This window comes from Populus euphratica, unplaced genomic scaffold (genome assembly GCF_000495115.2).
Source record: "Populus euphratica unplaced genomic scaffold, PopEup_1.0 scaffold20.1, whole genome shotgun sequence".
Taxonomy (NCBI): domain Eukaryota; kingdom Viridiplantae; phylum Streptophyta; class Magnoliopsida; order Malpighiales; family Salicaceae; genus Populus; species Populus euphratica.
In genome coordinates this window covers 2,252,499-2,276,243 of record NW_011499854.1, presented here as the reverse complement: position 1 = coordinate 2,276,243, position 23,745 = coordinate 2,252,499, and the positions used below count along the sequence as shown (strand labels likewise).

The following is a 23,745-nucleotide window of genomic DNA, read 5'->3' as shown; positions in this document are numbered from 1 at the left end:
AATTTAATATGCAATACAACTCATGTCTATAATCTAGTAAAATCTACAGTAATCATTTTTTTATTTTTATTGTCAATTTATTCACAATTAGATCAAACCACAAGCAAATTCCTTTTGAGATCAGGTGTAACTTTGTATATAATTGGATGCTCAAAGGTGATGAGAAAATATCAACTAGTGTTAGCAATCACCTACAAATTTAGTATTTAAAACAAAAGAATATTCATAATTCATTTATAAGTGTGGCGGGGATTATTTTTTAAAATATTTTTTTACTTGAAATTATATCAAAATAATATATATATTTTTTATTTTTTAAAAATTATTTTTAATATTATTATATCAAAAAAATCTGAAAAAATAGTAAGTCAAACAAATTAAATCAAAAGAAATGATCATAATATTTTGCACCAAAAAAATGCTTGCCAAAATTAAAAAAATAACAAATTGGTGGCATGCGTTATATTGTAGGTTGGACAAAAAATATGGGGTAAAAAAAATGTTTAGACTCTATTTATGACTTGATTCATAAACTTAACTAAGTAAAATAATTTAATTTAATTTAATTATATAATAAAAAACAAGTATCAACAATAAAGCGGCCTAATTAAATTAAAAGAAGTAATCTTAATAATTCACACCAAAAAAACATTTTTTTAAAAAATAAAAAAATTTAATTTTTAACTAACATAATAATCACTCATAATAATTTTTTTTTACTCATATAACCCAGTCCCTAATAGGAGAAAATTGAAAGGGTTCAATATTCTTCAAAGCTTAAAATTCATTCTCTAAAGCCTTAGTTGCTCTAATTCAATAAAATTAAATTTTATTTCTTCAAAATAAATATTAATCAAGCAATCAAATATTTTCTAGATTTTTTAACATTTTAATTGGTAGACAAAAAAAAAAAAGTTGGCCAAGCCCAAATCTATAATATTATAATGTTAAAAGATAAAATAAAAAATATTAAAGAATCAAAATATAAAATAATAAAGTACAAAAACAAATTATTGTGGATTAATGATTATCAAGAGGGGCTACATTAACTTCAAGAGAAGAATTGAATTTTTTTAAAATAATATTTAGAAAAATGAATTATTCTGAATATACTAGTCAACCGTGAAGATATCTTCTTAAAATTATTAAAAAAGTTAATCTCAATGAATGAATAAATTAATTAATTCATATATATATATATATGTATGTATTTATGATATGATACTGTTAGAAAATGGATTATAAAAAATTGGTGAAATAGGAATGATTATGGATAATGAATGCAAGATACCAAGTAATTAAGAGATGAGATAACGATGAGAAAAAAAAAACAAAAAGATCATTAAATTGATGAGAAGGCAAAAAGGAAGTCTATGAAAAAGAAATTAATCCATGAATCGTTTTCAATTCGTTATGAGAGCCTAACTTAGTTGAATGATGTCAAGAACATCTTAAAATCATGGCAAGATTTGATTAATTCTACTAAAACCCAATCTTTTTTCTTTTTTCTTTTTCTTGTCCCTCTCCTCTACTTAATCACGGCTCCATTTCAAATTATCATGAATTAATTACGCCATCCTATACTCATAATTCAACACAACAGCCAATTGGAACCACCACCAAGGGCCGAACTTGTCTTCCCCTTCCACCCTCGTTAACAACATCATTTTCTTCCCCTTTTCTTAGCCGACACGAGCAAATACCCATAAAGAAAAGGGCACGATAGCAAAACCCAAAACTCACCATGACCATCAAAGCGGCCAGCACTATTTTAGAAGATTCGAATCTAAAAATCTCCACGGACGAACATTCCAAAATAAAATGCGAATCCGACGGCTAATAAACTCTCTAAATAACACCCCACAAAAAGCCACAAATCCTAATGCAAAAAAGGCGTCATTCTTTAGCAGCTAGGCACATTATTAGCATCCTTCTACTACAATTTCAAAACCTGCAAAAACATTTTCTTGCCACCGCACACAACCTTAAACACCAACAATATAACCTTCACCCCCAGCCCCCCTCCACTCCCTCTCTCCTTTGCCCCTCCCTTGTTCTCTCTCAAAACCACCACTTTCTCTCCCTCTCTCAGCCAGAAAAAGCCCCATTTTCCGGTGGCGGGAAGGAAGTTTGACCGTTCGGTTTTACTTGGTTTTTCTTGCCTTTTCTTTTACCGACTTTTCAAATTCTTGGAAGTTCGTTAGAATGATGAAGGTGCAGGCTCCTCCGAGGAAAGCATCATTTACTGAGGTTTTACAAAGAGTTTATAGTAATCTTGGGTCCGTTAGCAGTAATAGTGATAGCAGCAGCAGCAGCAGCAGCAGCGAAAGCTATAATTGCAACAATCTACAAAAGCTTAAGTATAATATCCGAGAGAGTGACTATGATTTTGAAGAGGAAGATGGGACCATGGAACTTGTTCAAATTGGTGCTGAGAGAGCCAAGAATGTTTTGATCCTTATGAGTGATACAGGTGGTGGTCATCGTGCTTCTGCTGAAGCCATTCGTGAAGCTTTCAAGCTTGAATATGGTGATGAATACAGGGTATGTGATTTAGGCTTTGAGTTTCCTTCTGTGTAGAACATGATTTTTTTTTTGGTTTTTTGTGGCCTCTGATTTTGATCTTCTGATTATCTTGTTAGAGGTGTTTTGTTTTGTTTTTCTATATATGTAAGGTGGATAAGGAAAGTGCCGATTTTGTCAATATGGTAGTAGCCATTTTGTTCTTCTTGGATTTATTTGTTTGCTGTTTTCTTAATTTGCTAAACGTTTTTTTTCACGGCAAAATAATCAATTCTGTTATTTTCACATTCAATCAATTCCTCCTCTTTTCAAGGCCTTTTCCCCATCTCTCCTCCTCTGTTTTACTGGTGAAATTCTGTTTCTGGACTTGAAGAATTCATCTGCTAAACAAGGACTCTACTACATGTCATTACTTTCAGATAATTGTGAAGGATGTTTGGAAAGAGTACACAGGCTGGCCATTGAATGATATGGAGAGGCAATACAAATTCATGGTGAAACACGTACAGCTATGGAAGGTGGCATTTCACAGTACTTCTCCAAGATGGATACACTCCTGCTATCTTGCCGCTATCGCTGCCTACTATGCCAAGTAATTTAATTCCCTCAATCTTTTAGTTTTTTCCTTGGAGATATTTCATCATTTTATGATAATTTATTGCTGGCAAGTGGATTGTAGTTTATAGTTTTAATTTACAGCTGTCATTTTAATTTTATGGATTAATACGTCAATTTGGTCACAACAGTATAATAAAGATTTAATCTTTTGATTAATAAATGTTAGAGCTTTTAAGGACTTTTTTTTATTCTTTCTCCTCTTCCTCTATTGATTATGCTTTTGTAGTTTCTTCTTGAAAATGATTCTTTCTGACCCCACTTATCAGCACACAATGTAGATTACTGTTAAAGCTAAAATCATTTGTTTCTTGTGTGCTGGAAATGTGATTGGATGTCGGAAAGAAAGTGAATCCAATGTTTGTGTTAATAAGTTTAGTGGAACTTTTTAAATCTTATTCTGTTGTGTGTGTGATTGTAGGGAGGTGGAGGCTGGTCTAATGGAGTACAAACCGGATATAATTATCAGTGTTCATCCCATGATGCAGCATATTCCTTTGTGGGTCCTGAAATGGCAAGGCTTACAAAAGAAAGTGATTTTTGTTACAGTCATCACCGACCTCAATAGCTGCCATCCTACATGGTAAGTTAATTCTGTCATTTTGAAGATATATGGCTCATTGTTTCCCTTTATCATAACTGGTTATCTATTGTAACAATGAAAGTACTTTCAGGTTTCATCCTGGGGTGAATAGATGCTACTGCCCATCAGAGGAGGTTGCCAAGAGGGCTGCATTAGATGGCCTAGAAGATTCTCAAATTCGTGTTTTTGGTTTGCCTATCCGGCCATCTTTTGCTCGTGCAGTTCTTTCGAAGGTGCACAACTGTGATCACACAATTAAAAGCACAGTTATGCTCTACTAGGATGATTTTCTCACTTAACTGTGCGCTTCTTTCTTTTGGCTTCTTGTCATACAGGATGAGTTAAGAGAAGAGCTTGAACTGGACCCTAGTTTGCCTGCGGTTTTACTGATGGGAGGTGGTGAAGGTATGGGTCCTGTTAAGAAAACTGCACTGGCTCTTGGAGAATCATTGTTTGATAAAGAACTTGGGAAACCACTTGGGCAATTGATCATCATTTGTGGCCGTAATAAGGTTCTTAAATCTACATTGGAATCTCATGAATGGACAATCCCAGTTAAGGTATTGGATTTTACTTCCCGTCCGTGTAGTATGTGAAGAGTATGATATACTTCATGCATTCACAAAATTATTTGTTGAATATTGGTCTTTTTATTTGCCTAATTGCAGGTTAGAGGATTTGAGACAATGATGGAGAAATGGATGGGAGCTTGTGACTGCATAATTACAAAAGTGTGCTAAAGATATTTTAGCTTTAGATGCTAAATGAATCCTTTTTGTTTATTAACTTTATCTAATTGATTTTACTGACTTCAATGTTTCACAGGCTGGACCTGGCACTATTGCAGAAGCATTGATAAGGGGGCTACCTATTATTCTCAACGACTACATTCCTGGACAAGTAAGCGATTGGCGTTCTGCACATTTGCTTAACTTGACAAATTAACAGTCAAGATTTAGTTCTTATTTCATCTCATTTTTTTATCTTCATTTGGCAACCGCAGGAAAAGGGAAATGTTCCTTATGTGGTAGACAATGGGGCTGGTGTCTTCACCAGAAGTCCTAAAGAAACAGCAAAAATTGTGACGGAATGGTTTTGCACGAAAACAGATGAACTTGAAAGAATGTCACAGAATGCACTCAAACTAGCCCAACCGGAGGCTGTATTTGACATCATAAAGGACATTCATGAACTCGCACAAGCACGCGGTCCTCTTGTGAATATCCCTTATGTATTGACAGCATCTTTCACAAGCATAATCTGATCAATGAAACCTTCACCCTCCAGTGTGCACCATCAACCATGACCAAAGTCTGTCAGTACTAGAATGAAATGTATAGCTAGTTCTAATAGTGCCATTCTTTGTCCTTAAGAGTCTATGAACACCAACTAATGGGAGAGTGAATTCTTCTAAGAACATGTTCTGATGTTTGTAAAGGTTGTGATTCTTTTAGGGTATTTTTTGGGAGGAGTTAGTGGTCTGGTGAAACTTGACTTTGTTGTATAATCTTTTTCTTAATAGTTCCTTAGGATATGAATCATGCTTCCCTCTTCATTTTAACCCTGGCATTGATTGCTTGAACTTTTAGTCCTGTAATCTTCAATCTATATATATGCTTTGACTAGGATGGTTTTTCTTTACAACAAAGAAGTCTAGTTTGCTTGGCTTTGAATGTAGCCCCTGCTATAAATTTACTTCAAGCTTAAACAAAGAAGACCAACTTGTACATTGATACTGATAATCTGAATAATTAAGGCACGCTAGTTGCTCTGACTACCTGTCAATGTTGGAAAAAACCAAGAAATCTCTGCTACAACTTCACAGAATAAATTATTCAATTACAATTTTCTAATGAAATAACCACATTGTGATAACTTCAATTCACCGTGGCTTTTGTAAAAAGGAAAAATGGAAGAACAAAATTGATCCCTAAGCAAAAATTGAAAATAACTTGTTTGATGTCCTTTCAATTCTATTATATCTTACTGCTGTGTTTTTGACAGCTGCTGAATGTTTCCAACAGAACACCAATCAATCTGAAGCGATCTGATAGTAAAATGGTGGATTGTGTACAGTTACAACCCTTGACGTGTGAATTGTGGGACAGACAAGTGATTGGTTAGCAAGCTATGACCATAAATTAAACTTAATATTTTCGTCCTCTTTCAAACAAACGACCCTCCTAGCTTAGGAAGAGAGATGACTTGAGAGCTTGAACAATGGATCCTATACTATATACACTGTTGAAGGAATGGTTGGCAGGTTCTGACGGTAACTGGTTTTGTTTTCTTTCTTGTCATTTTGCCTTCTAAGTTTTAAAGAAAGTCACGGAAATAAGATTTCAGATGAACGTATCATTTAATCTCTGTGTATACAGCTCAGAAGATACTAACAATGTTAAAGTAAAAAAACAGCATTTCGTAATATCTTTGGAAATTGATGACAGCATCGAGGAGAATCTTGAATAAGCCACGAAGCAGGTTGTGACTTGCAAGTTAAGATTCCTGGCATAGAATATTAATACGAATTTTCATAGTATGCTGTGTTTGTTGGTTTCGGGCCCATAGTAGTTACATCAGATTCGAAGATTGATCCGAAAAAATGTTTGGGTTACTGATCAACCCGATCAATTATTTTTATTAAAATGATGGCATTTCTTATTCTCCTTTTTTTTTTCCTCTTTGATCTTGATCTTAATCTTGTTAGGTTTAGATTGGGTCTCATAGTTATCAAAAATCTTATCAAATTAACCAAAATTTTCAAGTTTAATGTATTATCTAATTAATTTAAAACCTTAATTAGATTAAGCTCTAAATATTGATTTTTTCAAGTTAACCTGTAAGAACAAGCTAAGTTTAATAAAATAGTTAATGATGATAGCAGTGGAATGATGACAATAACCTAATTGCTGTTCCGATGATAATAATATTAATAATGGTTATAATAAAATAATTAGTGAAGAAAACAGTGGAATGATGACAACAACACGTGATGATTGATGATTATTTTTTTGAGGGTGGAGATGTAAGAAAATTATGATAAAGAATTTACACCGACATGATAGAAAGTTACAGTGCAACTCAATCACAGGGCACCTATGACATCACTTTTCTGTTTTAGCTAAAAGAGACAGTGTCTATAATATTCATATATTTTTGCTCGATTTTCTGAAAAGAACGTGTTCATACGCTGGCCCTTGCCTCTGGGAGAAAATGGATTTTTTTAATATTATTTGATTGTTTTTACAGGTAAAAAAAAATTAAATAAATAAATAATAAAAATATAATATAATTTTATTTTCTAAAATGATATCATTTCTTAGAAATAATTAAGATAATAACTTTTATTTTCTAAAATGATATCATTTCTTAAAAATAATTAAGATGGTAAGATATTATATTAATCTAAGTAAATTTAAATTTAACTTATTAAATCAATTACTAGAATGATGAATTTCATCAAATTTAATAATTTTATTTTAAAAAATTATTTAATTATATGATATAATAATAAATATTTGTAAAATCAAATATTAATTTAATATCAAAATATATTTTTAAAACCATGATAATTATGTAAAAAATTAAATTAAAATAAATTATAAAATTTAATCTTAATAATTATATTTTTAGAATTATTTGTTATTTAATAACAGAATAAAAAATAAAATTTAAGAAAACCACGCACCAACTCAATGTCAATATTTTTCTAAAATCACAATAACCCTATAAAAAATAAATAAAAATAAATTTATAATAATTATTTTTATTTAATAATATAATAACTCATTTTTTATTTACTAATATAATAAAAAATAGATTATTATAAAAAAAAACTAAATAATAAATTTCAAATCCCAGTAAAACAGGCTCCAAGTAAATGCCCATCTTGAATTTGTATTTGCTAATAAAGCACCTGAACGTGTAAACTGGTCATGAGGATGGCATGGTGACAGAACTGGCAAATTTTGTGAGGAAGGTTCTTGGAACTAAAGGGAATGGAATTCCGTAGACAAGAAGATAAATGGGTCATCCTCGGTAGCTTTCAAATCCCGCAAGCCGGCCCTTCAAGTTCGCCTGTTTTCAAGGGTTTTTAGGGACGACTCCTTGTATTTCTGTGCCTTCAAGCAAGGTTCTGTGGAGGTGTGGCTAATGCAAGAGGATGGGGTGACTCGTGAGCGACTCATGGGTCAAAATGCTTGTCACGGTAATATTCTCCGATTGCGTTCCGGTGATAAAGCACTTTGAAAATGGGGATTTCCTGCTGCTTTTTAATCACAAATGCTGGTGGGCTTGCATAATCCTAGAGAGAAAAGTTACAGAATGCTGGATGCAATCTGCAGGATTGAATCAGAAACTCATCCGATTGCTTACAGTCCAAGCTCTTCTGCACTCAAAGATTTTGTGGTAGGAGACAGCTTTATGGTTTTAAATGTAAGATCTTGGACAATGCCTTGTAATAGATACTGACCTGATAAGTTTTAGAGAAGGCTTTTGTCTGTCTTTCTATCTAACTAGTTCCTGGCATCTGATTTCCAGAAGAAATAATTTTTTAGCCTTTCTACGAATTGGGACTGCATCATCACTATCTTTAACTCCTGTTATCATTAAAATGCAATGTACAGCTACCTCGGATTGTATCTTTCTCTGTCCTTGAAGACAGTTTGAGCATTCAAAGAGATGGGGTGTGGATTCTGCCAAGCATGTTCTAAAAGAAATTATATATAATTCTACATGGATGAATCAATAATCAAGATAAATTCTCAGACTTTTAGACAAAATAAATAAATAATACATGCATGATATTTTCCTTTTACTTGAAAAAAAGGGGGGAAAAAGAGAGGAAAGAAAGCAGAAAACGGGTATCCATTTTTAGAGTGTAATAACATTCTTTTTCAAAGTTTTTTTTTTTTTATATATAAAAATTTATTAAAAAAATTTATTTTTTAAAATTTATTTTTAATAATAACTCGTAAAAAATTAAAAAACTTTATAAAAAAAAACTTAAAATTTTATAAAATATCTCTTAAACGCTTTCCCAAGAGGGATTCGAAACTCTCATTTGGAGTCCGAGCAGAGACGACAGCCCACGCAATAAAGAAAAAAAAAACGACAGCGCGTTTTGATCTCCTCGTTTGCTTAAAACTGCAGATCAAAGGCCAACAGCAACGTTAATCAAACTCCGACAACGTACTCCTGCGAGACTGAAAATTTTCAGGTAATTTTATTACTTCTTTCTTACCTTTACCTTTCTTAAGATTTTAAATCATGGGACTTTTTTTTTTGCCCCTTATGTTTTCATTTCCAGTGAAAACAGGTTTGTTTTTATATCCGAGTCTCTACAATAATTTAACATTTGAGCACTCTCTAATGCATCAATTCAGCTCTCAAAATTTGCAAATCTAATATCTTGCTTCTAATTGATTTCAGGGATACTCTTATTTGACTGAAATACTGCAAAAGTTTGAATGTTTGAGCTTTGGGATTGAAAATGGTATGTGAATGAAATCTGGAAATCTTGTTTCCTCATTAATTTTCATCTTTGTATTTTTACTTTCAAAAATTGATATAAATTGTCGATTGGATATGTCAGATTTATTTGTACTATTGGGTAGAGGCAGGTTTAGTTGAAATCAAAAGAGTAGATATGGTAAAAGGTTGTGGCTTTAGTCATTTAATGGGAAAAACTTGGTTGTCATCATAATTGGGTTTGCTTTGGAACTAATGAAGGTATCTGTGTTCTTAGAATTTTTCTTGCTCTATTTATTTCGTGTATTTATATTTGGTAATAACCAAATGTGAATTGAGTTTTTGTTTATAGATGAAGTTTGAAAGATGGTTTTTCATGCTTAGGTTCATCACTCTAGTTTCGTGGACGAGGAGGGAGTGAAAAAAGCATGTGGCTGTCCTTTGCTTCCGTTGAAAAGTCATATAAAGGGTCCTGCTCCAGTTTCGGATCAAGGTTATAAAGTTATAAACACATGCATTATAATTTGTTTCGATGATTGAATGACTTTTAGATGGTTTTTTTTTCTTTCTGGTCTTGATTGTGTGGAAACTGGTACGTGTTTTGTGCAGATAGAACTGATATAGTTGATGAAGCAATCACGTTTTTTCGTGCCAATGTTTTCTTTAGAAATTTTAATATTCAAAGCCCAGCAGATAAGCTCCTTATTTACTTAACGTTCTACATCAATGTGGCTTTGAAGAGGCTTGAGGGTTGTAGAACTTTGGCTGAAGGTACTAAGGCAATAATTAACTTGGGTTTGGAGAAGGTTTCTGTGCCTGGAGAGTCTGGTTTTCCTTTCCCGGGCCTTTTTGCTGATCCTCAATCTCAGAAGGAAGCAGGTAAACTTCATTCTTTTTTTCTTTTTCCTGGAGTTAAATTTGTGTAACAGATGTCATGTTACAAGCAAGTTTACTTGGTCAAATTTGTAAAACTATATGAATTACAAACCAAGTTTTAGATAGCCTAAATGATCCATGAGAAAATTTATTTGCATGCTATATTATAATTATATCATTCAAGCATTGAAATGCACTAGCTCTCTCTTCAAACTGCATAATGTTCAACCTCTGGACTTACAAGTCTGAGGAGTAATGCATCGATGCTTGATTGTGGGCTGGTGTTTACCTCGCAGATTGCCATAACCCTGCTAGTAATCTGAATTAACTTCTCGTCTCAGTTTGTGACTGGATTATAGGGATCGTGAAATCAATTTTGTTTCTGTTTTCAGCTATCAATAAGACATGGGCATTACCGCATTTTACTCGTGTTCCTCCTACTGTTCTGCTGATGAAAATTTTGTGTGACAGACTTTGTTATTCACATTTCAAACCATGGAGACTTTGTCATTTTACTCTCATGGTTCTTTTCCATATCAATACTATATCATTAGGGCAGTTTAATATCCTCGACCCTGGTGATATTGTGTACTATTCCAATGGCTTTAGCTATATAAGTTTTTGAATTGTGACACTGCATAGTAAATAAAATTCAATAATAGTTTCAGTTGGCTGCAAGTTCTCCATTACGGCTCCCTTTATTAACTGTTCTACAGAATTGTTGATTTGAGCCATAATTCTGAAATCTTGGACTTTTAAGCTCTTTGGTTTTGAATGTTGGTTTGTTTGCAGTATGATTGTGACTGATTTGCTATTTTTTATTTCAATGTTTTTCCGTATTTATACTTACGAATTCTTAAAATGCAGAGCTCTTCAGAAAGTATCTTAAACAGACAAGGGAGGAAACAAGTGGGAGATTACTGAGTGTCGCATATAGACCCAATGGGACTCCAAACAAATGGTGGTTGGCATTTGCCAAGAGGAAATTCATGAATATCATTGCTCTTTGAGTATTTTGTTTATATATTCAACCTAAGGTGACAAATAGAAGCCTGATAACAAGTTGTGAATATTCTTTGTTACCAAGCTAAATATGAATGACAATGTCTTCAAATCAGGCAGCAGACATGTTTTGTGTGCTAATGACTGATATTACAGTATATTTGTAAAATGAAGTTGAAGTTTCTATTCGTACTGCCTTCATTTTCTGAAAGGAAGAGAGGGGAATGTTAATAAGAGGCATGGTAAAGATGAGGGATATGTGGTATGATTGCTACGCTTTTGCATCTCATGCTTGCATCATTTGCACAATTGGTTTCTCGTAACTCAGCTTTTCTAATTCTTCATCAGAAGGAAGCCATAATGTTTTATAAAATTGATTTTCTGATGATCGAATATTGAAAAATTGTATACTTATATTTTAACCATGAACAACTGGTTTCTCGCAATTAAAGATAACGTTGCTCTACTCGAGGCATCTTCAATGAAAGAAGAAGAAATCAATCCAAATGTGGTAGATTTCTCCTCTTGGAACATGCAAAAAGATACAAACTAACAAGATGACGAGACACCTCAATTTGGCAAAAGCTGATAAGGAGTTTATATTTCAAGGCCAGTGTCTTTGAATTTCTCTAGAAGACACTTGAGAATCCGGATAAATGAGACAATTAGTACAATAAATTAGCGAATTGAAATTATGTTATTTTTTATTTAAACAGTTGTAAAAATATTATTAGTTATTTCAGTGATAACTAATAATTAATTATAATAACAGTAATAATAATTATAATAATAGTATAAGTAATGATAATAACAACAATAATAATGATAGTAATCACAATAATAATACCAATAACAATTATGATATTATTTAATAATAGAAGTAGTAGCAATGATGACTATTATAATAATGACAATATTAATAGTGGTAATAATAACGATAAGAATAGTAATCATTATAATAATGATGATGATAATTCATCGCTCAATGCTATATTCATCTTTAGATATTAAATTAATTAAGGATTAATGGTGATAATCTCATAACCTAGATTATAGGTTTGTTCGGTTGACTTGGGTTGATTCAGATAGTTTTTTTATGTTTTTTTAATTGATTTTTTTTTAATTTCATCCTTCAATATTAAGTTAATTAGGATTCAAGTTTTATAATTTGTGTTTAATTTTTTTTTTATGAAAATATCTTAATCTTTTAACTCATGTTTGGCAAGTTAACTAAAGTTGACTATATATATATTAGTTAAATTTTGTGTTCAATCTCATCATTTAATATTGGGTTGATTGAGAATCAAGTTTAATAATTTTTTTATTTTTTTTCTATAAGGTTATTAGGATTTCATAACCAAGGCAATAGATTTGATAAGTTAACCTAAGTAGATCTAATATTTTATTGTTTTATTATTTATAAAAAAATATTGTCATGATTTTTTAAAATCAAACTATATTTTTATTGATCATTTGAGCAATCTTTAAATTTATCAAGTCAGTCAGGTTAGATAAGGTGAATTCTCATATGTTGTTTTTGTTAAAAAAAAAATACTAACAAGAATATTTTTTTTATATTAAAAAAGTTCATCTAACCCACAACCAACAATACTCTCATATATACAATAAGCAATTGATTAATCTCATCCTTATATTGACTTAAGTATTAATTGTATCTCTGTACTAAATTGATTTGCTCAATTTGAGTCATTTATTTAAGTTTTTGTTGATGGTGTTAAGTAAATTACATAATCAAGCGACATGTGTTGTTTAATTTCATTAATCTAATTAGTTTTTATTTTTTTATTACAAAAGAAATTTATTGAAATTATAAAATTTATAATTTTGTACAAGTTTCCTTTATTTCTTTATTTTTCATTTTTGAAATAAAAAAAAATAAGTGATGAGGTTAACGAAGTCGAAACACACCTCGTTTGATAAACAAAATTACTAATGAAAGACTTACGTTAAACAAATTGATCAAACAAAGGAATTCAATCGATACTTAAATTGATTTTAAAAAAAACTTGATTAATCAAGTGCCTGTAGTGCATGGATAATTAATCTCGAAAGCATCTAATAATAATTTCTCTTGTTCCATATAAATTGGAATGCATGGGTTTAAGATTCGTAGTTTTGGAAAAGTGGCAAAATGGCCGAGTTAGAAGGATGAAACTGGACCTGACTTTCCAGCACAGCCCAAGATCTGGTCCAACAAAAATAAAAGCAGAAGCCCATACGCTAAAAACTTTCTCACTCGAATGATTGCTTCGGGTTAGATTTTTATAATATAATATTATTTTTTATATGTTTTTTAACATAAAATATCTCAATAACAAATTATAAAATTTATAATTGTATTTAATTAAATAAATTTATGTAACATAAAAAATTATGAATGAAGATTTCTAACCAATTAAAATTAAAATTAAAAAATTATGTCTAGATAATGAACTTAATTGATCTAAATAATATTTTTTATTTAAAATGAATAAATTAACAAAATATTCAGGAAATTAGGAAGAAAAAAATATTAAACAAAAAAATAATAATTAATAAAATATTAAATAATAAAAACTTTTTAAAATAAAATACCAATAAAATTTTATTTATAATGGATAAAATCTAGACAAAAAAAAACCTTAAGTGTTTAAGTCTGGTTGACCTAGAACACAAAGAGCACACAAAAAAGGTTACGATGATTTAAATAAAAAAAAAAATGGTGATCTCATCTATTTTTTTTTTAAAAGGTAATATATTATCTGTTTTATCTAAAAAATATTGAAAAATTATATTATGATGTTTTAGATAATAAAAAAATATATTTCAACTATATTTTGGACAAAACAACAATATAAATATCATGTAAAATATATTTATGATTTCAAACAATTCAAAAATTAGTCTAAAAATTCATAATAAAAAACACCCATGATAATTTTTTTTAATTCAAAGAAATTCATTAACATCAAATTACTATTTTTCATGACTAAAATCAGTGTAAGTGATAATTTTTTTTATTTGTTGCTGGAAGCCTTCTTCTTCTTCTTTTTTTCAAATAAAAAATAAAAAAAATAAAAAAATTAAAGCATTGGGCTAAACTTCACTTTGTTCTTAAATTTTAAAAATAAAAGGGGCCAAAGATTTATAATAAATTTTGGGGACTACAAAGAATATTTCACTTAAATTTTGATAAAACCACTCATCACTTCTAATTTTTTCACTTTGATCTTCCATATTTTAATCTAATCTTTCCTAATAAATTAATCAAAATTAACCTCTAATTTAGCAATTTAAATGTAAACAAAATTAGAACAAAAAAAATCAGTGAATTGAGAGTGGCTATGGGCAACAATATTTCCCCTAACTTTTAGAGTTTTGCATAATAATAATAACAACAATTTATCGATTTATTTCGATTCTCTCTTTATTCACAAAATCACAACAAGAAGAAAAAACAGGGCTTTGTTTGTGACCGTGTTCTGTGTGTTAATCATCCCTGTCTTATCTACAATCTCTCTCTCTCAGTCCCTCACCTCTCCTGCCCACTTTCTCGACATCACCAAATCCAAGAAAAGCACACACCTTTCTTAGCTGATTCCAACTGGGGTTTTGATTTTGACACAGAATTTCAAAACCTAGTTGTCTGATTTTTATTGGGCACTCTCTCTGTTTCTTGTTCTTTCAGTTTTGTATTAGGGCTCAACAACTTTTGTCTATCACTTTGGACTGATTTGGGTAAATCTCTTACTTATTTCAGGTTATTGATTGTTTGGTTTTATTGTTTAACATTCGAAATCATTACGAAAGATGCCATCTTTTTTAGTTCTTGCAGTTAGAATGAAGGGTATTAGAGATTGGGTTTTTGGTCAGTTATTGTCCAAGTCTTTGGCTTCAACTGGACCTTTGTCAGGCAGTGGCAGTTTCTTTAGCGAGGAGCCTGTTAATGAAGAATCTGATGATCCAGGTGCTTGTTTTTGCTTCTTGGCTATTCTTGCTGTGAAATTTGTTGTTTTCTTGGTCATAGTTTTGTCTCTTTATATGTGTTTCAGTTAGCATTTAATTGGATAATTATTGTTCTTCGGAGGATGTTTTGCTTGATGGAGAAATGGTTTTCTCAGTTAGGTACTAAAACAATGAGTTTTCTTGTTGAAATGAGAGAATTACTTTGTGATATTAGATATTTATATTTATGGTAGTTGTGCTGGGGAATCCAGTGGCATGAGTTTCCTTGCGGAAATGAGAATTGCTCGAGATGTTTGTTTGGCCCCTCATGCTAATTACCTTTTTAAAAGTTTTTAGAGAGAATGAGGTGTTTCTTGGTTTAGGGGTTGGGGATGGGGTTGTTTATAGCTCTACCAATCAAAGCAACTAACTTTTGGTTATTGGATTCTGGTCCCATGGATTTGAATTATATTGGGCTTGGTTTGGGGATCAGTGATTCAAGGATCATGAATTGCACTGCCTGTTTTAATTATTAGTGCAGAGATGGTAAATTGTTAAGAATCTTCTGGAACGTTTGGTTTTAGTTACTGCAGTAATTTAGTATGAAGAAACAAGCTATCTTGCTCCATGCTAGCTTGAAAACATTTTGATAGAGTTTTGCTTTTTTATACTTTTGAGTATGACATGTATAATGGGCATTTTCTACGTGGAGTATGAACAGTAATTGCCATTACCATATGCTGACAAGGCAAAAAAATTGTTTTAATGCTGGGAGCTGAGTTTGTAACTGAGTTTGAAATTGTTTTATGTTTGCCATCTGACTTTAACACTTGATTTTTGCATTCAGCGAGAGTTTATTTGCTTGTTATTACTTGCAGCTCACGTGGCCCAGTTAGAGTCTCCATCACCAACTTCTGATACTTTATGCTCGTCTAACTGTAATCAGGAAACTGGGTCTCCTCAATCTCTGGAGCAAGTGGCTGCAGATTCTTACCAACCTAATCATGAGGTTGAGGTAAAGAAAGCTGATTCATTGACCACGATTGAGGATCTTCGAATTAACTTCTTCCGTCTTCTTCTAAGGTTTGGGCAGTCACATGACAATCTTCTGGTGGCAAAGGTTTTACATAGATTGCACCTAGCAGCTGCAATACGAGCAGGGGAATCATACTTGAAAAGAGTTAAAGTTGATGGAGCTAGAACTGTAGCAGCAGAACAAGAGGCATCTGGTACACCTGAATTGAACTTCTCTCTTAGAATACTTGTGTTGGGTAAAACAGGTGTTGGAAAGAGGGCAACTATAAATTCTGTATTCGATCAACCAAAGGCTCTGACTGATGCATTTCGACCAGCCACTGAACACATCAAAGAGGTTGTGGGGTCTATCAATGGGGTCAAAGTAACATTTATTGACACACCTGGTTTTTTACCTTCATCTACAAGTAATTTGAGAAGAAATAGGAAGATTATGCTTTCTGTTCGGAGATTCATAAGAAAATCACCACCAGATGTTGTTCTATTCTTTGAACGCCTTGACCTCATCAACATGGGTTACTGTGACTTCCCCCTTCTGAAGCTTATGACCGAAGTCTTTGGCAACGCTGTTTGGTTTAACACCATCCTTGTCATGACTCATGGTTCTTCAACTCCTGAAGGACCTACTGGATATCCTATTAGCTATGAATCATGTGTGACTCAGTGCACAGGTTTGATGCAATATTATATAAATCAGGTAGTATCCGACTCAAAACTTGAAAATCCAGTAGTTTTAGTGGAGAACAATCCTCACTGTAAAAAGAACTTGATGGGGGAAAGCGTTCTTCCCAATGGACAAGTATGGAAATCTCATTTCTTATTATTCTGCATATGCACGAAAGTTCTTGGTGATGCTAATACCCTCTTGAAATTTGAAGGTGGCATTGAATTGGGACCATTGATCACCCCCCGGGTGCCTTCTCTGCCCCATCTTCTCTCATCTTTTCTGAAGCATCGCACTAAACCATGCCCAAGTGAATCAGAACCTGATGTTGATGAGATTTTACTTTCAGAAGCAGATGAGGAAGATGACTATGATCAACTACCTCCAATCCGAATCCTGACAAAATCTCAGTTTGAAAAGTTGACTAAATCACAGAAAAAAGACTACCTTGACGAGCTGGATTATCGAGAAACACTATATTTGAAAAAACAGTTAAAAGAAGAGTCTCGGAGGCAAAGGGAGAGGAAGCTTTCTGAAGAGGAAAACTTTGGAGATGACAGTAATTCTGATCCCCAGCAGGCATCTCCAGAGGCTGTTTTGTTGCCAGATATGGTTGTCCCTCCAAGTTTTGACTCGGATTGCACCATACACAGGTATCGATGCCTTGTCACTAGTGACCAATGGCTTGTGAGACCTGTTCTTGATCCTCACGGATGGGATCATGATGTGGGCTTTGATGGTGTAAACATGGAGACAGCTATAGAAATAAGAAAGAATGTCTATGCCTCAATCACAGGACAAATGAGCAAGGACAAGCAGGATTTCAGTATTCAGTCTGAGTGCACTGCAGCTTATGCAGATCCTAGGGGCCGAACTTATTCTGTAGGTCTTGATGTTCAGTCTTCTGGCAAAGGTACGATCTATACAGTTCATAGCAACACAAAGCTGAAGAATCTGAAGCAAAATGTAACTGAATGTGGGGTTTCCTTGACATCCTTTGGGAACAAGTACTATGTTGGTACCAAGCTTGAAGATACCATATTAGTTGGGAAGCAACTCAAGTTTGTAGTGAATGCTGGCCAAATGAGGTGTTCTGAACAAGTGGCATATGGTGGAAGTCTTGAGGCCACATTAAGAGGGGGAGACTACCCTGTGAGGGATGATAGAATTAGTCTGTCTATGTCAGCTCTCTCCTTTAAGAAGGAGATGGTGCTGGGCGGAGGGTTTCAGTCTGAATTTAGACCTGTCAGAGGCATGAGAATGGCTGTTAATGCCAATCTGAATAGCCAGAACATGGGACAAGTTAATATAAAGATCAGCAGCTCTGAGCACATTGAAATTGCTCTCGTTTCTGTTTTCTCAATTTTCAAGGCCATTTTCCATAAGAAAATGACTGGAAACAAAAGCAGGGAAGTATTGGAGATGGGGTGAGTCTTTGCTGTCCTCTTTTGAGCATGGTGCTGGACGGAACCATTGTTAGAAAGCTTATTTACTTAGCTGGGATGCAAATCGGCCTTCCACGTGAAGAAAACGATGAAGAGCTAAGTTTTGCAGAGGCTGTCCTTCTCTTCTTTTTTTTCCTGCGCCGCAATTTTCCGATGCATCTTTGGAGGATAGATAGCGATATTTTGTTTTTGTATTTTACTTGAAATCATACAACTGGCCCGCCAGCCTCGGGCTGAGAGCCTAGTAACAAATAAATCGTTGTTATATTTGTACAGGAAATTGGAAAATGAGAATTTATACTTCGATCCAGAGAATGAAACCTTCATGATGGTCTCACTTTCTTAGTGTCTTCAAATTGTTAGCGAACTATGCTCAGTGACCATCCATTCATGTTTCTCCATTTATTGGCATGCAATGATTGGTCAACTGACTGCGCTCACGCCTTTTCCAGAAAGAACTCAAATCCCGACCACAACCTAAATCTGGTCCGCTAAAAACTGACCACGAGTTAGCCCTTTAGTTGTTGAGTTTCGAAATTTTTCCTCGGAAACGAGAGACGGACACTAGTATGCTCTTCAGTTGTATCCAATCTGCTGATGGTGAGGGTATCCGCTTCAATTTTCCCAGTCCAACCAATCCAAATGTTGAGAAATATCCGACTGCATCAGTCTCTATTGAATGCAAGCCAACTTTGACTGCCAATCAAGCCACTGTCAAGGTGGTTTCCCCTTGCCTTCTTTCTGTTGCCTCAATTCCGATTTCCTAACAGTCACAATAATGGAATACAGGGACCCCAAGTCGGCCAAAAATGACTAGCTTCCAGAGGGTCTTGAATGACCATTAGGATTAACCATATCTTTCAGCTCACCAGCAAACATCTTCCTCTGCAATTTCGTTCTATCACCCATACTTCCAAGCCCCACAAGAAGATATACAGAAGTTTTCAAGAAATACAAGTGTAACTGTCCTTTGTTTTTTGCAAATTCGTACTGGGAATGTGATGACTGGCATTAAATAGAGTAGACAGTAGATATTATGATAATAACAATCATGTATCCTGTGAAATTATTGTGTAGCCATGATGACTATTGAGTTCTATAAGATGATGGTGGACAATTCCCAACTTTTATGCATCCAAGGGATGTAGTCTTGTCCAAATGCTAATGAATTTGCTGCTTTAGGGCATAGCCTGGCCACAATACGATGATGACAATAGTGGGGTTTGGCACTTTAGCATGTGTTTCTAGTATTAGAGGTTCTGTTTTCTCTTGCAACAAGAATTTTTTTTCACCAGTAGTTGGATTTGACAGTATAAGCATCAAAGAATCTAGCTCGGTGTGTATCACTGATGTTCAACTTTCTGGGCTCCATTAGTTATTTAACCTGTTCATTTATCATTGCATTCGCACACGAATCTGTTTCTATCTAGAAAGAAAAAGAATAGCACGAAACAAAACAAAACAAAACAAAAATTACAGACCTGTTGTTCTCAGAATCAGGTTTTTGTCTTGAAAGCAACAGATCAGAAGCACCCATGTTCTTGGAAAATGAAAGTCTCTTCTTTTCAGTTTTCCAAAATTGTTTCGAAAATATTAACCTAAGCATAACTCATATATATATACATACTGCAATGAGTTACCATTTTTGTGAGAATAAAAAAGAGCCTGTATTTACCATGTAGTTGAGTTTCACAGATCCACGTGTAAAAAAAAATATTATTTTTAAAATTTTTCTCCTAAAAAGATTTGGATTAATACAATATGATTTTATGGCCGGAGGAGGTTTTCAGAAAAATAAATATTATTTTAGTTTATTTTATTTTTCTATTTTGTATTATAATATTTTTCAGTATTAAAAATTAAGTGGTCAACTCGTGGGGTGGGGTCCTGACCACGCAATGCCATTAAAAAAGTCAGATGGTTTTTAACCATATCATCGAAATGGTCGTGGGGGGTGGTGACCACGCGCGGTGTAGGGTGGCCATGCTATTTGGAGCATGGCCTAAACCACGTGCTCTCTTTTTTTAATTGCGCACCATCGATCTTGAAGAAAGTGGGAGAAGTATAGAAACATGTGTTTATACTTTATATATACGTATAATAAAATTATTGAATTGGCGCTTACGTAATAGCTTAATTAAAAAAATATTTCAACTATAGGTTAAGGAGATTCTTTGATGATATTTAGAAGATGAAGTGGATAGAAAATTATTTTCTTAGTTTATAATTTGAAGATTACAGAATATGATATATTTTATTGCATCGATTTTTGACTAAATATTTTCTATCTCATTCTAATATCTATTGAAATTGCAAATTGTCATTTATTAACTAAATATATTTTAGTTTATTCAAATTTATTAATGATTTAATTAATCAAATAATTTATTGATTATAGTCTTCCCTCATCTAAGAAGTCACATACAAATTCTCTTTATGATTTTCAATGGATATGAAGATTGAGTGTTATATTCTTACAATTCAAAAAAAAAAATTTAATTTTTTTGTGAGATATTCTTATACATAACATGACTTATCATGATAAACTAAACATTTTTTTTCCACTAATCTAATAAATTTACAAACTTAGATCTACAATTAATTATAATAAATAAATAAATAAGTAATTTCTTAAAGAGGGTCAGATTACTTTTTGTCTCAAGTTTGTTCAACAATGAAAGAACATAAATTAGATTCTTTTAAGCCTAGCAGCATATGCCAAGCAAGGATGCCCCTCCAAGGCCTAAAATAGCCTAAATTTGAAAGTATGCATTCATCCACGTCATCTCCCAAACTATGGATGGAATAATAAGGTTGCCTACTCCAAAATCCCCCCAGATTCCTCACCTCTCTCAAACCACTACAAGTTGAATGTTAAACTTTCCACTCAAACAATATTATTTCTCGAAAAGGAAAATAAAATGATATATATAAAAGGAAAAGATTTGAAACAAAGTTTAATCAATGAAATTTCTTCATTCATTTTGGGGATAGTAAATAGACCACCAATTAATGAATCCAACAATTTATTCAACAATTCCTTTACAGCATTGATCAATTCATACATGGACACGAGACAAAAGAAAATCCTAACAAATCACTAAACCAGATCAAAGGCAATTACCTTTCCAGTTTCTTGCTAATCCAAATTTGTTAATTACACAATATCAAGGTGAAGACCCCCAAAGAACTTCAGCAACAATAGTAGCAGCCTCGGCATTAGAAACACAGGCATTCCTTACTGTCTTCAGTATCTCTTGTTTGAATGCCCTCTTCTCCCTCTGCCTTAACCCTTCTCCTACCTCTAATTGAACTGCAAATCTTGCCACACAGCTTGCAAATGGGTGATTCTCTAAAAACCTCGTCTCCCCCTTACCTCTCTCCTTCTCGTCATCAAACATTCCGATGTCAATCAAATCCCCACCAGGTTTTGATCTTTGCAGATCCACTAGCTTCTTTATCAACGCTTCTCTAAGCATAGCTTCGATCGCCTCTTTTCGGCCGAAATAGCCAATTTCAAGAATGCAATCCATCGTTACAACTCTCAAATGCATGTCTTTATAGTCCAAGAAACTAATAATTTTTGGAATTTCACCATTAGACTCAATCTCGTCCACAAGTGGTGATTTTATTGACTTAATTAGTGAACAAAGAACTTCCATTGATTTCCAAGAAGCCATTGAGACAACACCATGAATCAAGCGACCCATCAACACTTGACCAACGAAGACATCCTTGTTGAATCTAATCAGAGCTGAAACAACGAAAGCACACTGTTCTCTTACCTTTCTTGAGCAACTGGGATCACATGAAATTCTCTCAAGTAAACAAAAAATCTTTGATTTAAGCACTAGGTCTTGTAACTCACGATTAAACCCTTGTAAAACTCGGTCCTCAAACTGACTCAACAAACCCACCAACTCATCCTCCTCAATTTGCAACGGATCTTTCAAGCCTTTCATCAATCTGTCTATACTCTCGCGATCAATCCAAGCTTGAATCTCCGACTCGATCGACCCAGCAACTCGGGATATAGACTGAGTCGAGACGCGCCGAGTCAAGAAACTTCCAAGTCCATGCCCACAGCTTCTCTGTAGAGTGTCGAAAAGGGATTTGAGGCTAGCAAGGTGTTCAGAGAGGGTAGAGAGAAGGGGGTCTTTAGAGAGAATTGTATCTGATTCCGTCTCGAGCTCTAACAAAGCTTTAAGGGCAGGAGAGTTGGACTCGGCCGAGTTAGGACTGGGGTGTGCCTGTAAATCATGAGAAGCTTGTTTCAGAGCTTCTAGGACTTCAAGGACTCGTGTAATCTCTTCTTTTGATGGTGTGTCTTCCATCATTTCAGTGCCTGGTTTTGTTTCCAGAGAAAGATTGAATCTTTATATATTTCTGCAGAGAGACGTGATGAATTAAATTTTATGCGAATGAGCTTCTGAGAAAATGACTACTTCAACGACCAGTCGCAGAGGTTCACGGTCGTGTGAAAAAAGGAAACCAGTTTATATGTATATATATATGTATGTATGTATATAAAATGAATGGAAAAAAATGAGAGGCTAAAAGATAGAGAAAATCACTTCAATTTTATAAGTCACTCAAGACCAGGGCAATGAAATTTGATCTCCCGAATAAAAATCTTTATATATAGGAGTGGATGGCAGCTACAAAATCATAGTATTACGCAAGTGAAGGACTAATTATTTATTTATACCAAACTCCATGCCATTCTCCAGAATACTAATCTTAATTAATTAAGCTTGGTTGATACTAATTAACAAATTTGTCTCCTGGGTAAGGAAGCTGACCACGTGATTTAGAAACAAAATTGAGAAAATGTAAATGGCAAGAAGTAATCAGCAAGGCAGTCGAACAAGTCATCAGAACCATGTTGGGGTACAGAAACTGTTGTCCTTCTTGTTTTTTTATACTTTAAAAGAAATCCACAGTAACCGGCTGCTCTTGGATATTAAGGTTTATTTGAAAGTATAGTTATAATTATTTTTTAAATAATTTTTTATATTAAAATATATATTAATAATATTTTTTTTATTTTTAAAAAATTATTTTTAACATTAACATATTAAATTAATTTAAAAACATTAAAAATATAATAATTTAAAATTAATAAATAAATAAAAATAAATAAATTTTTTCAAAAATATTTTTAAAAGACAAAAAGAAACAACCATTTAATTCTGGTGGTGGTTGCTTGTATTACCCCTCCACGTAGACAAAGAAACTGATAGCTTCGATTTAAATAAAAAATTGACCAAAGAATATTATTTAATAAATTAACTGGATTGCTTGTATTACCCCTCCACGTAGTCATGGCACACAGCTCTTAAGATAAAGAAACTAATAGCTTCGATTTAAATAAATAGTTGAGGTCCAAAGAATATTATTTAATAAATTAACTGTATCACTGGTTCATTTTTTATTTTATTTTTTAACTTAGAGCTGCAAATCCCTTCTCTGAATTTTGCCTTCGTCATACTTTAGCGAGCGTCCACAGTCGAACTATTTGGGCTACGCTAGAACTTGAAAGAGTCTGGGTCGAACTCAGCACCAATCAAAAGAGTCCAGTCCGGTAG

At 33.2% G+C, this 23,745-nt stretch overlaps 3 protein-coding genes across 7 annotated transcripts; all 3 read left to right on the top strand.

The window, feature by feature from the left end:
- Nucleotides 1–1,875: 1,875 nt before the first annotated feature.
- Nucleotides 1,876–5,993, top strand: LOC105122665 (monogalactosyldiacylglycerol synthase 2, chloroplastic-like). Of its 3 annotated transcripts, none has more exons than XM_011021921.1 (9): nt 1,876–2,544; nt 2,943–3,115; nt 3,560–3,721; nt 3,813–3,954; nt 4,057–4,281; nt 4,390–4,452; nt 4,547–4,621; nt 4,725–5,032; nt 5,746–5,993. In XM_011021921.1, the coding sequence occupies exons 1-8, from the start codon at nt 2,206–2,208 to the stop codon at nt 4,983–4,985; spliced, it is 1,440 nt and encodes a 479-aa protein (XP_011020223.1). In that variant the 5' UTR covers nt 1,876–2,205; the 3' UTR covers nt 4,986–5,032; nt 5,746–5,993. The 3 variants fall into 3 exon arrangements, with proteins under 3 accessions (XP_011020223.1, XP_011020222.1, XP_011020221.1); XM_011021920.1 differs by having other exon boundaries at nt 5,726–5,993; XM_011021919.1 differs by lacking the exon at nt 5,746–5,993 and having other exon boundaries at nt 4,725–5,369.
- A 2,805-nt stretch (nt 5,994–8,798) lies between these two features.
- LOC105122664 (actin-related protein 2/3 complex subunit 3-like) lies at nt 8,799–11,279 on the top strand. Its single transcript, XM_011021918.1, has 5 exons — nt 8,799–8,939; nt 9,152–9,215; nt 9,575–9,683; nt 9,800–10,069; nt 10,934–11,279. The coding sequence occupies exons 2-5, from the start codon at nt 9,213–9,215 to the stop codon at nt 11,074–11,076; spliced, it is 525 nt and encodes a 174-aa protein (XP_011020220.1). The 5' UTR covers nt 8,799–8,939; nt 9,152–9,212; the 3' UTR covers nt 11,077–11,279.
- Nucleotides 11,280–14,458: 3,179 nt separating this feature from the next.
- On the top strand, nt 14,459–18,502 carry TOC90 (Avirulence induced gene (AIG1) family protein). 3 transcript variants are annotated; one of them, XM_011021916.1, is made up of 3 exons: nt 14,459–14,806; nt 14,904–15,035; nt 15,960–18,502. In XM_011021916.1, exons 2-3 carry the CDS (start codon nt 15,015–15,017, stop codon nt 18,141–18,143), a joined length of 2,205 nt encoding a protein of 734 aa, XP_011020218.1. In that variant the 5' UTR covers nt 14,459–14,806; nt 14,904–15,014; the 3' UTR covers nt 18,144–18,502. The 3 variants fall into 3 exon arrangements, with proteins under 3 accessions (XP_011020218.1, XP_011020217.1, XP_011020216.1); XM_011021915.1 differs by having other exon boundaries at nt 14,461–14,806; nt 15,892–18,502; XM_011021914.1 differs by having other exon boundaries at nt 14,461–14,806; nt 14,895–15,035; nt 15,892–18,502.
- Nucleotides 18,503–23,745: the final 5,243 nt, after the last annotated feature.

Excerpts from the sequence above, each read along its gene's own strand:
- LOC105122665 (XM_011021921.1), top strand. The coding sequence starts at position 2,206 with ATGATGAAGGTGCAGGCTCCTCCGAGGAAAGCATCATTTACTGAGGTT. Across the intron at positions 3,722-3,812 it reads AATAGCTGCCATCCTACATG|GTTTCATCCTGGGGTGAATA; the intron begins GTAAGTTAATTC and ends AAGTACTTTCAG. Across the intron at positions 4,453-4,546 it reads GTGACTGCATAATTACAAAA|GCTGGACCTGGCACTATTGC; the intron begins GTGTGCTAAAGA and ends AATGTTTCACAG.
- LOC105122664 (XM_011021918.1), top strand. Across the intron at positions 9,684-9,799 it reads TGCTCCAGTTTCGGATCAAG|ATAGAACTGATATAGTTGAT; the intron begins GTTATAAAGTTA and ends TGTTTTGTGCAG. Across the intron at positions 10,070-10,933 it reads TCAATCTCAGAAGGAAGCAG|AGCTCTTCAGAAAGTATCTT; the intron begins GTAAACTTCATT and ends CTTAAAATGCAG.
- TOC90 (XM_011021915.1), top strand. The coding sequence starts at position 14,909 with ATGAAGGGTATTAGAGATTGGGTTTTTGGTCAGTTATTGTCCAAGTCT. Across the intron at positions 15,036-15,891 it reads TGAAGAATCTGATGATCCAG|CTCACGTGGCCCAGTTAGAG; the intron begins GTGCTTGTTTTT and ends TATTACTTGCAG.